The sequence below is a fragment of the Haliotis rufescens genome, unplaced genomic scaffold, assembly GCF_023055435.1.
Source record: "Haliotis rufescens isolate VD_foot unplaced genomic scaffold, xgHalRufe1.0.p SCAF_1, whole genome shotgun sequence".
Taxonomy (NCBI): domain Eukaryota; kingdom Metazoa; phylum Mollusca; class Gastropoda; order Lepetellida; family Haliotidae; genus Haliotis; species Haliotis rufescens.
The window spans coordinates 87,601,309-87,615,004 of record NW_025963779.1 but is presented as its reverse complement, the minus strand read 5'-3'; the positions used below and the strand labels follow the sequence as shown (position 1 = coordinate 87,615,004).

General features: G+C 39.4%; 1 protein-coding gene across 1 annotated transcript in view; it reads right to left on the bottom strand.

Annotated features, from left to right (window-relative positions):
• The window catches only part of LOC124147068 (sorting nexin-27-like), a 48,051-nt gene that overhangs the window by 9,666 nt on the left and 24,689 nt on the right, over positions 1–13,696 (bottom strand). Inside the window, exons 3-6 of the mRNA XM_046517673.2 lie at positions 12,702–12,850; positions 1,833–2,025; positions 1,417–1,487; positions 151–252 (exon numbers count right to left, since the gene is read on the bottom strand). Coding sequence (XP_046373629.1) covers positions 151–252; positions 1,417–1,487; positions 1,833–2,025; positions 12,702–12,850 — 515 coding nt within the window. The remainder of the gene's footprint in view (positions 1–150; positions 253–1,416; positions 1,488–1,832; positions 2,026–12,701; positions 12,851–13,696) is intronic.

The window sequence follows — 13,696 nt, the reverse complement described above, 5'->3', positions numbered from 1 at the left end:
ATTTGGATACTAGTCATTATTAGCAGTCATTGTGTTCATTTAACATAAAGCAATGGTTACCCTGGTGCTCAAGACTGATTCTGACCAGAATTTAGTGCTAGTGATTAGCAAAAGTCTCCGTCTCCAGACTGATCTATCTGTTGCAGTTACCTGGTACACATCATCAGCGTTGTCGGACCGATGCACGGTGACGACACAGAGGCTGCGGTCCGGGAGCAACACCTTCAGCTCCACCTCACTGTTGGCATCATCCTGCACACACAGACAGTAGTAGGTACAGTGCCCGAAAACAGTATTGTACTATGGGCCTGTGGCCTTTCAGTTTGGAACAAAACTTATCCTATCTTACAGTACCAGTCTGTGCCAAAACACTTTTAGGTCTACGACAGCCTGTGCCCAAAGCCTTTGAGACTACAAGCCTAAATAGGCTCTTAACATCATTTTCACTAGATTTTAGTGTTATCATATGGACTATTATTAGGTGAGGATTAGTAGACCGAACATAATTTTACCAGATTTGGCCTTTGGACTTGTGGTTAAAGTCACAGACTGCTACTAGCCTGCACCTGTCATTTGACGTCATTTGACATCATTTTCCGTGGATCCTAGTGCTATTGTATGGATGTAATGAACTTCTTTTTACTAGACTGAGGCTAAAGACTGGTGGCTAAAGTCACAGACTGTAGAATTACACATGGCGACCATTCAACGATTAAACGTTGAGGGATATGTTATTCTTCTTGGAAACACTTTGCATACCGGCATTTATGTCAAAAACATTTTACACACTGTCTGAAGTTGTCCTCAATAAAGAATAAGTTTGTTTAATTATGCTGATTCAAACAGTATTTCAGAAATAATACCACACACGTTATTCAATGATGCAGGACATTTTCTCTTTAATGAAAGGATTGGGGATATGGTGCTGGCAAATCAAAAGCCATTATCATGGCTCATCGGGGATTCAAACCCACAATAAATTAATCTTTCATCAAAGAAGATAGAAAAGTCTGCGTTTTCTTAAACTTCATCTTCCATTAAAATACAATTGCTTGCAATCTGCTCATAATGACCTACTTAGGTTTATCTTGTCATATATACTGACCAAACAAAAGATAAAATATGATAAGACATTGATTTAGCTGTTCTGCTATCTTAATCATCCATGTTTCTATTCTAAGCATGGAAATACATCCAGGCACAAGTCATTATCACTGTCATATAATCATTGCCATACAAGGTGACATCAGCCAAACCGTTATTGATGAGACAAATTACCTGCCAAAGCCCCATTATACCAGGGCAGTGTACTGATTGCAGGAGTTTTCTTGAACAACTCTTACGCCAATAAGAGCAGAGAAGCATCAGTTAGTTGTATTTGTGAGATACGGCAAACTACAGCTGGATGATACGTACCGACTCCCCTCCATCGGCCGACAGGAACTCCTGCATGATCTCACTCTCTCCAATGACCCGTACTGCACACACTGAAACACAACACATTCAGTTCACCAGGAAGATGACTTTGTTTGTTTGTTGTAGGGCAGGCTATCAAAACAGATAATAGAGACCAATAATAGTTAACTAAATATCGATGAATTATCGATAAAACTAATATCAGAGAAGTATCTTTGAGCAAATACGCAAAAAAAATCATAAAGAAATCAACATATTTCACTCAACTGGTGAGTGGGGGCACATTTAACAAGGACCCTACACAAATGTTTTGCAAAACATGCAGTCATTAAAGACAAGGATCATAAAAATGTACTTGATTCTCGATATTCATGAACAGTATTTATTGCACAGAAGACACATCATGTCCTGCACACCTTTCTCCAAGTATTGTTCAAGTCCACGGCGTCTTTGGTCAAGCTGCTGTTCTGACAAATGGAAAATCTTTTTGCCAGGGAGTTTGGGGAAGTTGAAGTCTGGAAATTCTCTCTTAAGGTTCTGATGAAGGGCATCGTATTCCCGGTATCTGCGGGAGCACAAGTGGCGACCGGCCATATAGATATTGTAAACCTGGAACAGACAAAGAAAAAGGCTTAGCATGCTGTGAACAAACATGAAGCCGCCATTTGGGCATATAGTTACAACACTCGAGTCAGGGCTGTTACACCTAGCATGTCTGATGACATAAACAACTTGTACCAACAATCAGTCATGTCTGATACACGGGCACAATCACTGCCTCATTGGGCCCAACCACTCATATCGTAAAAGGTAGACTAAATGGAATCAAGTAGGCCGACTTGTTGTCTTGGTTGATTGCACGTCACCATACCTCAACAGCTGTTGCTCATAGTATCACCCACTTGCTTGTCCGTCACAGACTCGATTATTTACAGCCTGCTCTCATTTAGCTAGAATATTGCTATGTGTGGCAGAAAACAACAAATAAACGATGAAACTGGCCAAATGTCTGCAGAGTGTAGATAGTACATGAACCGTTTATCATCGGGGATCACCATGAATAAGTCAAGGTTGACATAGAGACATCAGCAACTATCAACAGCTGGTTCTCCTAGCTCGATCACATCCCATACTGACACAAAAAGATCTAATCTTAAATATCATTTACCCTCGGATTCATTGGAAACTCTTCAAAATGAGATAAGAAACATGAGGATCCTATTGTAGCCCCCTCCTTAGATGCATTACTTGGGTAACCTGGCAACAGTGTATCAGGTGACAAGCCCTGTGTTGCCGTAACCCAACACTTGTGATACACTGCATCCTAGCACCATACATCTAGGCATATGGTCCTTGACTGCAAGATAACCTTATCAACATGTGCCACACAACACGAGTCATGAGGTTTTGTAGTTACATCTAAAATCCAAAGTCATTCGAATGATCTTCATTGATAAAAGAATAAAACTGAGAAGAATAAAGAGAAAAACTAAAAAAACAACTTACAGTATATTCTCAAAACTCCCTGAATAATACATTACACTCATGGTGATTATGGTGATACATGAACAAGTACTGGTAATGGAAGCCAATCCTGGCATGTCCAAGGGAAATAACTCTTCACAGTGAGTTGTGCATTTGACTGTTGATCTCCGAGCACCAGACATATATGTTTGTTGATTAATGCCACACTCAGCCACATTCCAGCTTATTTCACGACAGCCTGTGCATAATCCGTCGAAGATTGGGGAAGAAAAATTGTACGTTTTTCAAGATCTGATCCGGAAACGAGCACTACCCCAATGTCCAGCCCAAGTCAAGGTGAATTGTTTGATAGGCATTACTTAAGTGTTGACGGATGACACAATTTATGGATAACAACTTCTTTGATACTGTAAAGGTGACATTTGCTATAGATCCTTATACCATTGTCAAGCAAGACTGAATGAGGAACATTGTACAGAATATATATACATGTAGTAGGTGGAGGATTAACAGCAACAACAATAGCATACATCAATGGGATAACATGAGTGGGTAATGACAACAGAAGGATGATACTGTCACAACATGATGGACAGGTAGAAACCAATGGGACATGAAGCCAACTAAGCATAAGGGTATTGATTACGGTATTGCTTAATGAGTTCATACTCGGAAATGACATCTTGCATTTACAGAGAGACGGATGGACTGACGGGGTCTATTTCAATACCCCTTGCAAAACGTGTTGCGGGGGATAACAAATGAGGATTGGGTCGTCACATTGTGTGTATTATTCGATAGTGTGTCATTATATAGAATATTTACAGACTGTCACGATGTAACTAGGATATTGCATACTGTGGCATAAAACAACATTCACTCACTCTAGCCAAAAGCCAAGTATGTGCTTATGGTATGTGCTTATGGTAAAATGATCTCTGAGTAAGTAAACTAATAAACAGCCAATATGTTCAATTCTAATTTCTATCCCACATCATTCAGGAAGAGAATTTAGGCTCAGAATGGCAAAACCAGTGTTGAAACTCAGAAAGTAGTGTTTTATGGGTTTTTTTTCAGGAATTGTGTCAATGCAAATAAAATCAAGATTTGCAACATGACATTTAATTATCAACCATCTAATTGAAGCCTCAGTTTTGGCCTGTTTCTGCAACACAAGTCTTTTTCTCATTAATCTAATCCATCAAGGAGAAGTTGATCAGTGGAATCCAAAGAATTCAGCTTCCATCCTTCGTTTCCAATGAGTTAAAGTTATTATTGTTGCTTTAGAAGGAAACTAAAAATATCTTTTCCCGTAATATGTATACAAATACCAGATTTTAAAAAAGCAGTCAATTGAGAAGTGTGTATTTCAGGTTCTTAGGTTACAAAAATATTCTTTTTCACTGATTTCACTTGAAGCATTTGAACTATATAATTCTTCAATCAGTGATATTGACCTGCGAAGTGTAGGAAATCAACACAAGAATCCTTGTTTCCGAGGCATTCATGTCCAAATTTCTTGTTGGATACCAGGTACCATTCCACAAAGCAATCGCAGTGCTAAGGTGATCATAACTCCAATAATGCAACACTGACTTACGACAGTCATAGCGCTAAGGCGATCATAAATCCCATTCTTTAACACAGACTTATGACAGTCGTAGTGCTCAGGTGATCATGACTCCCATACCTTGACATAGACTTGTGACAGTCGTAGCGCTAAGGTGATCGTAACTCCCATACCTTGACACAGACTTATGACAGTTGTAGCGCTAAGGAGATCGTAACTCCCATACTTTGACATAGACTTATGACAGACGTAGCGCTAAGGTGATCGTAACTCCCACAGACTTACGACAGTCCGAGAGCTAAGGTGATCATAAATCCCACAGATTTACGACAGTCATAGCGCTAAGGTGATCGTACCTCCCACAGACTTACGACATTCATAGTGCTAAGGTGATCGTAACTCCCATACCTTAACATAGACTTACGACAGTCAGAGTGCTAAGGTGATCGTAACTCTCATACCTTTACATAGACTTACGACAGTCATAGCGCTATGATTGCTTTGTGGAAAGGTTCCCTGGGAGACCACTGATGGAAGGGTTTCCTTATTTTCACTTCTTCTTGAAATGTAGCAGAAAATGTGTCAATTTCATGCCAATATCAAGTACTTGTTGAGGCAGTGTTCACGTGACTGTTCCGTGTGGCAATCCTACAGCACAGATGAATGCTGGATAAAGCAGACAGGCCAAATGATTTTGTTTCATGCAAACCAATATGCCGATCAATACCATTTAGTGTCAATGCTGTGATGATTTTACAACCGCGCACCTACTCAATGGGGAAATTACAAGTGAGGCCACGCTTTGTTTATTTCTTGGTTTACACATTTACGGAAACCAGATCATGTTTTATTTACATTTTCTAATCCACCAAATGGATATCCAGGGTTTCAGCCTAGATTCTAAACTAAGTGCTCCTGGTAGCCTAATCAGGGAAAAAAATATTTGTTATTTTTCCCAAAATTTAGACATTATTAAAGCTCTGAATCTCTTAAATTTTAGAGAAATTTTAACACTTTACTTTGCGAGTGTGTTCAATGCAATAATATAAAACTAAGTATGTAAAAACTCGTCCTACTTACTGGTCCTGTTATCAGTGAAAAAATCTCTACAAAGCCTTAAAATTAGTTAACAAGGCCAAACAAGGTATTATTAATATGTATTAACATGAACTGAGACCTTTTTCATTCCAATTTAGGAAATCTGAATGACAATTGCTGCAGACTTGACGTAGAATATCGTCCTTTGATCATGCCCAGATAAATCCCTGAATCACAAACTGGGCCTGAATGGTCGTAATGGCTCGAGGAGCTCAATAAACATGTTTTTTACAATTCTGGCAATTTTGTAAACCTAGATGGTGCTTCTTATTACCAGCAACCAGGGTCACTGAACTCTGAACAAAATAATAACACTCCATTTCGAAGCAATACTGGCTATACCATGTTTCCTAACCCATCATTTTTCCAGGTAATGGGTCACATGACCAAGAGGCATTCAAACCAATCAGAAGCTGTACCTAGTTTTCGGAAATTTGAGCATCGATTAATCCAATCCACATCTCACATTATGAAGTTATCTGTTCCACCCAAAAAACTGCTTGAAAACACACAGTGAGATTGTGGCGTCCAATGTGATGAGCCAGCGGATCCGTGAAACTCCCCATTCCTTGAAGGTGCTGAAGAAATGAGATATCGGAATACTTTCCTCCGTTGAAAAGAAGTGATCAGTCTCCTGCAACTAATAACACTTCACAACAAGGAACTCTTTCTTCACACAGCCAGTGTGATTGAGATCTGAGCCCCAGCACCAAACAAATTATTTGCTCCAGTGAAAAGAGAATGACGTTCACATGTCCCATCCATTCAAATCCTGATCAACACATATCTAGGTCCAATCCGATCACAGACAGAGTCAGGACATTTCCAAAACTCAGAATTGATTTTTAAAGAAATCGGACACCCTCTTCGGCTAAATACAGAACATACAGATGATGCTATGAATGGGGACTTGAAAGACATCAGACTGATTCGCCTTAAATGCACAAGAAAGCTAGAGTCAATATGCGGTACAGCTTACATGAACTATGTCATATCATTGTTTTACTCAAGGCTGTTGAGAAACTAAGCTACTTCATCACAATCTATATCCATCACAACATTTAGAGGATGAGTAATGATGCCTGCTCATTTTGGCCAAACCATTACCAAGCTTAGGCATCATTAAGACCAGAAGACTCAACTGATGTCAGGGGGCACGGGTGGCCCAATCATTTTAGGCGCCACAATTCGCTGTGCAGAGTTGCGGCCCTTGGGCAAGCCAGAAACCTATGGTTGTGGGTTCGAATCGCGGTTCACCCCGATTATGTTTCTAGATTTGTCAGCACCATACCTGTGCTCATGGATTTCATTGAAGTGGTAAATCTTGACAACCTGCATTACTTTGGGTTTTCCTCCCACATTAAGCTGACACGCCATGATATGACTCACTCACTCAACTGAGGATAAGACTGAAGATAATGTTTGAATAAGACTAGCAAGCCACACATTATTTCAGTTTACTAACAAGAAATGACCGGAATATCTTCCCAACTTGTTCAGAAGTATATCAGGCAGTAAACAATAATCTGGGACTTATTTAGGATTGTAAATTAGGTGCCCCTAGCAGGTAAACTGAGAAACAATTATTATTTTGTACAAATTTGGGATTTTCTAAAGTCCTAATTTTCTTATTTTCAGAGTTACTTTAACATTGTATTGTAACAGTGCATTCAATACAACAGTGTAGGATTAAGCCTTGTCCTCCTTCCTGGTCTTGTTGTCCCCTCGACCCAGCAATCACATTAGTACAGAACTATATTCAGATGAAATAAGAACTTTGTAATTTCCATTTAAGACTTTTTACTGACAATAACGCTGCAGACAAAAATACATGTTGAAAACAAATAACTATGTTCATTTGTCATGCTAACTGTATTTGTAAAACATGACTGATCATGCATTTACATGGGCAGATGGCCAACAGTTTCATGGAAAAATGAATTATACTGAACACACAATACTTCAGAATTTGATCACCTCCAATCTACAGAAAGATGCACAGCAGTGTTCGAGACTAAGGGGTAACCAGGGTCTCTGGGGTGTGCGCCTAGGGTAAATGACTCCACAGACCCCAGAAATACGAGGGCTGCAATGAATACACTAAGAGGGGAATATGATGCGTATCACGAATATGTTAAATGAATATGAATATGAATAGTTATTCACCAATATACACTTTGAACATTAGGGTTAAGACAAGGACCCCTAATTTGAAGCATTGAACATTGTTAGATAATGAACGAAGCCCTTGTGTCTGCAAAAAGTTACGAATCTAGCCCCCCAACACCCCGGAAACATTGATTTTGAACCATGTTAAAATTACGACAAGGACTCCTCAACGTTCATTCTTAGCTTGGAACCCGGAATACATATGCTCATATACTCTCTTCTGAATTCCCATTATGTCTGTGTATTGACAATAATGGAATTTATTCAAATAAATTCAACAAGGCACTCCACCAGCAGCTAAATGCAGCCTGCGAAATCATTTTGAACTACTGGTTTATGTAACATTACGTTGATTACTTCACCAGGGACCAGACATTTAGTCCTTCAACTTCACACTTGTCTTGGACTGGAAGACAAGTGGCAGGGTTGAAATCCAAACAAAATCCAAATATTATTCAAACCTTCACGTTTATAATTTCCAACAGCTGATAGAAAATGCTATTAGCTGAGAACAGCTTTAGCATCATCCCTTCACAAGATGAAGCCAATTGCTATCCAAGTTTCAAAGATAGAAGACAGAGTTATGGCGTCAGGAGAGAATCTCCGGCACCCAGCCCAAACTAGCCAGCATTGTGGGACGTTCCTCAGCCATATTCTTCATGTTAGACTGTGATCCCCATGTTAACCTGTTGACTTTACTTCAATCAGTGAATGAGATTGTAATTCAATTCTCTTGGCAACTCAGTCATGCTTAGCCCTGATTAAGCACTACGGCACTTTATGACTCAAGTCTGTGCACAACTCAAATGAATCAATTTCCATCATATTTCATTATTTGCTAACACTTCAGCACACTTCCTCACAGCCAAAACATAAGAAGTGTTGTTTGGAAAGAAGAAATACAGTTTCAGCATGTTTAGCAATCTCGAGAGTGAAGCAAGTTAGTGAATATTGTGTTTTAAAAACAAAGTTAAAAGACCCAGCTAAATTAGTTTTATACAGTGTGATCACAGAGTAATCAAGTCAAATATTTCGCCATAGGTATCAGCAACAGATGGATGCATATTTCAAGTAGAAACAGTGATAGAAATTGGCACTAGTCCTATAGTCCTTGCCATACTGCCCAATAGTTAAGGTAACCTATTTTAGTGTTTTGCTATATGTTATCATCATAAAGACAAGTGGACAAAAAGCATTAGTTTTCTACCGCTGAGAATCGTGACTTTAAAGGCTTCTTTCAGCCCTTGCTGCACTAATTCTGAGCCTGAGCGTCAATAAGACTAAGTTATAATGACATTAAGAGTCTGATAGAAAGCCACACATTAATGCCACAAACCCTTCTACAGTCTCTCCTGCATCTAGAACATCAAATCAATACTATCAGCCAACACTGACAACATGTTCAATGTCTTCTTTCCATGCCGTAAAGGATAATAAGCTTTAGTCAAAAACATATCCTGTTTAACATCTTTTTGTCTTCTCGTTGATTCGAAAAGATCACTATCATTTACTCAGCAAGTATTTGTCCTCGGGGCTCAGTCTGTAATGATGCAGTGTGGTCTTGAAACAATGGCATGGACACCCTGGATGTGGAAGCTTAACTATGAAATTTGCAATCATGTATATTCTGCTTCATTTGTGGTCTGAGAGAGTTATCAGTGCAGTTTGAACTCTAGACAACTTGTCCCCATTTGGAGATCATTACAGAACATAATTATCTTGGCAATAGCTAAGTGAGTTGGAGCTAGACATTGTTGCAGTTTGTCCAGCTATGCTAAGACTGTGGGGAACTACAGCCTGATCATCACACACCTGTATTGATCAAACAGTAAGATCAGATGTCATGCTGCAGCTGCAGTGGTCTCTCATCATTATTCTCAGCCTTATGTATGTCACATGTTTACATGAAAAACAAGTCAAGTAGAATTTCAATGCAGATAATGACTTAACGAATGCATAACGACCTATTTCTGCGTCTCAAGACAAATGAGCATCTGACGAAGGAACTAGCCCAGACATTCATCTTACATTTCCAATTCCAGATAATTGAATGACACTAGCAGTTTCTCCTCGTCTACAGTGGTCACGGCAACTGATGCACATTATTACCATCCTACTATTTAATATGAGATCCTTGATGATCCGGGGTGGAATAGGTCTTCAGCAACCCATGCTTGCTGTGAAATGCGCCTATGCTTGTCATAAGAGGTGACTTACAGGATCGGCTGGTCAGACTCGCCGACTTGGTTGATGCATGTCTTTGGAACCCAATTGCATGGATCGATGTTCATGATATCAATCACTGGATTGTCTGATCCAGACTCGAGTATGTACAGACCGCCGTCATATAGCTAGAATATTGCTGACTGTCGCGTTTAACAACAAACAAAACTTAAAATAAGTAACAGATAAGAAATCTTGCAATGACACCATAATCATACAACTGTAAGACAGAAGTGGGGAACCAAAATAATTATGATAATGGCAGCATTAATGTGACATGTCATCCATAACATGCCCTGCTGGTGCTCCGTAGAGACCCACCACATGCCGGGTGCTGAGTCAGGGTTAACATGGACAGAGACTTATCTGGGTCCATGTATTTCGAGTCCTAGGATCTCCAGTAATTATGTTTATCGGGCCCAGTGTGGTGACTTTTAACAATCTAATATAATTGCACATGCTCACATGTTACGGCCTATCTTAGAGAGAGATTTCAATGTCTTACTTAAGAAAATCAGCCACAGATGTTTAAGTGTAATTCAGGCAATCTACAATTTGTGTTAATGATTCAAACGGCCATACTTTCCCGTCAACTGACTTGTGATGTAAATTATTTGCATCCGTTTTCAATTAGTTTGCATATACGATATATTTTGCATCCAATAAAACCCTGTACGGAGCTGAATGCAACAGCAGCGTTATACGTGAATCATGAAAGACAAGGGCCCTTTGCCAGTGCCCTAATGTCAAACGTAAAAGATTAAGGGGGTCCCATGGGTTCAATATTAGATGAGCAAACCTCCAGTTAAACGTAAAAACATACTTAATCATCATTGCCATTAAACATTTATGTGCATAAAGAAATTCACACCTCTGTTCCAGAATTTACAACATTCATAAGATGTTTCAGGCCCATAGGCCTTGTAGTTTCAATGATGTCAAACATGCAGCCACACTAAAAAACAGCGGAACGTCATGAAGGTCAAAGGTCATATCTTGAAAAACACATATCAAAACGTGCACAAAAATGTATCATATGTTGTAACACATACTTAATGCATATCAAATTTCACATTATCATACGTGAAGAAACGATGGCGCAATGGGCAAAAATGAGATACTCAATATGGCCGCCATGGCATCCCTGTTCAGTTAGATCGGAATTCTATGAGCATATCGAGACATAATCTGCCAATGTGGGAAGTTGTAAAGGTAAATGTACCTGTCTTGCTGGTACACAGCACTGTTCCATCCCTCATGTACCTGTTCTGTAATCTCTGACATGCACTGAGTCTGTTTCAAGAGCTGTTTGACATGCTGCTTATAACATAACTTATCTATTACGCTACATTCCAGTCCATTACAGGCGTCAGATTCACCTGTCACACACCATGCCCCAGCCTCAAGTTGGAACACTGATGCAATTCATCATCAGTTTAATGGTGTTCTGAGGTAATCTGCAGATAATGATGTATGTCAGGCTTGTCTGTTGATGGAATTATCATCTCAGTGTTCAACCATTTGCCAAAATATGTTGCTATTGTTTTTTCATTTGGGGGAAATGAATGCGAACTTTCAGCTAAGGGCACTCATCAGACTTATGAAATGTACACATCTATTTCAACTTATCAAGAATGGTATGTGGAGATTAGGTATGTTGTTTGTGAGTGAATTGGGTGATCAGTGTTTGAAATTTAGGACATTATTCTCGGGGCCTTGTCTTTTTCTGACGTAAAAAGTTAAAAAGATTTAGTAGTGCAGGAGGAGCCCAGGACCCCCTATATTTGCAAACTGATGTGAAAACAAGTCATAGGATGTTCTACCTGTGAAAACAATGCCCCAGATATCAACTGTAGTATGCGAGGGATCAAACATTTCTCAAACAGAGTGATCTGTTGTATTCAGAGGCCGGTGACCCAAGCACCTCACAATCTGAAGCCCTGAAAACCAAACTGACCCACATGGGGTTAATGAAGTGAGAAACACTCCATATTGTCCAGGAGTGAGTGAGTGAGTGAGTGAGTGAGTGAGTGAGTGTGTGTGTGAGTGAGTGAGTGAGTGAGTGAGTGAGTGAGTGAGTGAGTGAGTGAGTGAGTGAGAGTGAGTGAGTGAGTCACCCAAAATGGGCTTCACACATTGTACCCATGTCAGGAATCGAACCCGGGTCTTCGGCGTGACGAGCGAATGCTTTAACCACTAGGCTACCCGACCACCCTATTGTCCAGGAACAGAGATATCAAGCCAGTCTGGTCTTAGCAGAGAGACTATCACTTGACAACAGGCAAGGACAATAAAGGAGCACTTGAATCCTGACAGAGTTCATTGGCTTCATGTTTCTCTATTTTTTTAAAGCCACACTCAGCAATATTCCAGCTGTATGATGGCAGTCTGTAAATAATCCAGGCTGGACCAGACAATCCAGTGATGTCATTTGTGAATAATGATCAACAACATTGGGATATGAAGACACACTATTAACCAAGACCACGGATCCAGTCTGTCACCTCTTACGACAAGCATAGGTGGCTGGGGACCCTTTCTAACCCAGAATCCACATGTATAGTTTATTGCGTAAAACAAATTCTTCAACAAGAAAAAAATAAAATGGAATGAATGTCTTCAGCAGGTGTAAACTCCATTTTTCGAATGAGAAAGTTGGGTGCAATAGTTTCATTAATGTTAATAAGCTGTACAGATGAAAAATTGTCTTGGTATGCATAAATACAGATAAAAAACTTACAACAAATTTTTCTCCATCTTTTTCTACTGTGTGATAGTCTGGTATTGAAATGGGGAGAGATCGTCGCTCGGAGTAATCAATGTAGGACGGACCAGAGGAGTCATCACTTGGCTCCAGCTTCTCCGCCACCTGCTCTGGCACCGATATCACTGCAACAGACACAGGTACCATATGACACAACAAGCTCACGGCATCAGCATCACCTCAACAAACACATGGACCACAGTGCTAAAAGTTAAGGGAAGTCAAAATTTGTAAAACAAATTAACCAAAATGTGGACCTAGTCTGACTTGTTTAAAGTAAAACCAAGTTTTGAAATGTTTTATCACTAAAAATAACATACCAGTAGATAACTAAATAGATGGGCTCCAAGAGATGCCAGTGATTCCTGCACCAAGGTCAATATCCAGTTCAAATTACAGGTGATAGTTTTTGGACAAATTTCTCAGTATATCATGGTATATATTTCACTTTATCATATTGGAGGAATTTAGTTCAAAATATCATAATGATTCCATCCAAATCGTAATGGTTGGTATACATGATAACATGATCATAAACTTCACACTTAAAGTGAGAAAACACATTTTAATGAAATTCCTTGACATAACATTAGAGCTAGACTATTATCTGAAGCATGTGCTTTGGATCACATCTCAACTGATTCATCATGACAGGAAACTAAAGAAGGGGCTATAATTAAATACAAGCATGTTAAGTACCCCATTCAACAAACTGAATTAGAACACAAGGATATCATAAATTGATAACTTAAATTTCTTTCCAAAGTCCAATGAAATTGAAATTTTCAAGCTCCTGCAAGTTCTAGTTGAGGCATAAATGAAATTAATTCAAGAAACAAAAACAGTTTTGATCGAGTTGTGTTTGATGAATTTGATCATGTAACAAATGTGACAGAAAAGAATTATGATACTATTGTAGTGTCACAACCACTGCATTCCTGCAGCATCACATGGGTGTGAGTCACCAGCCA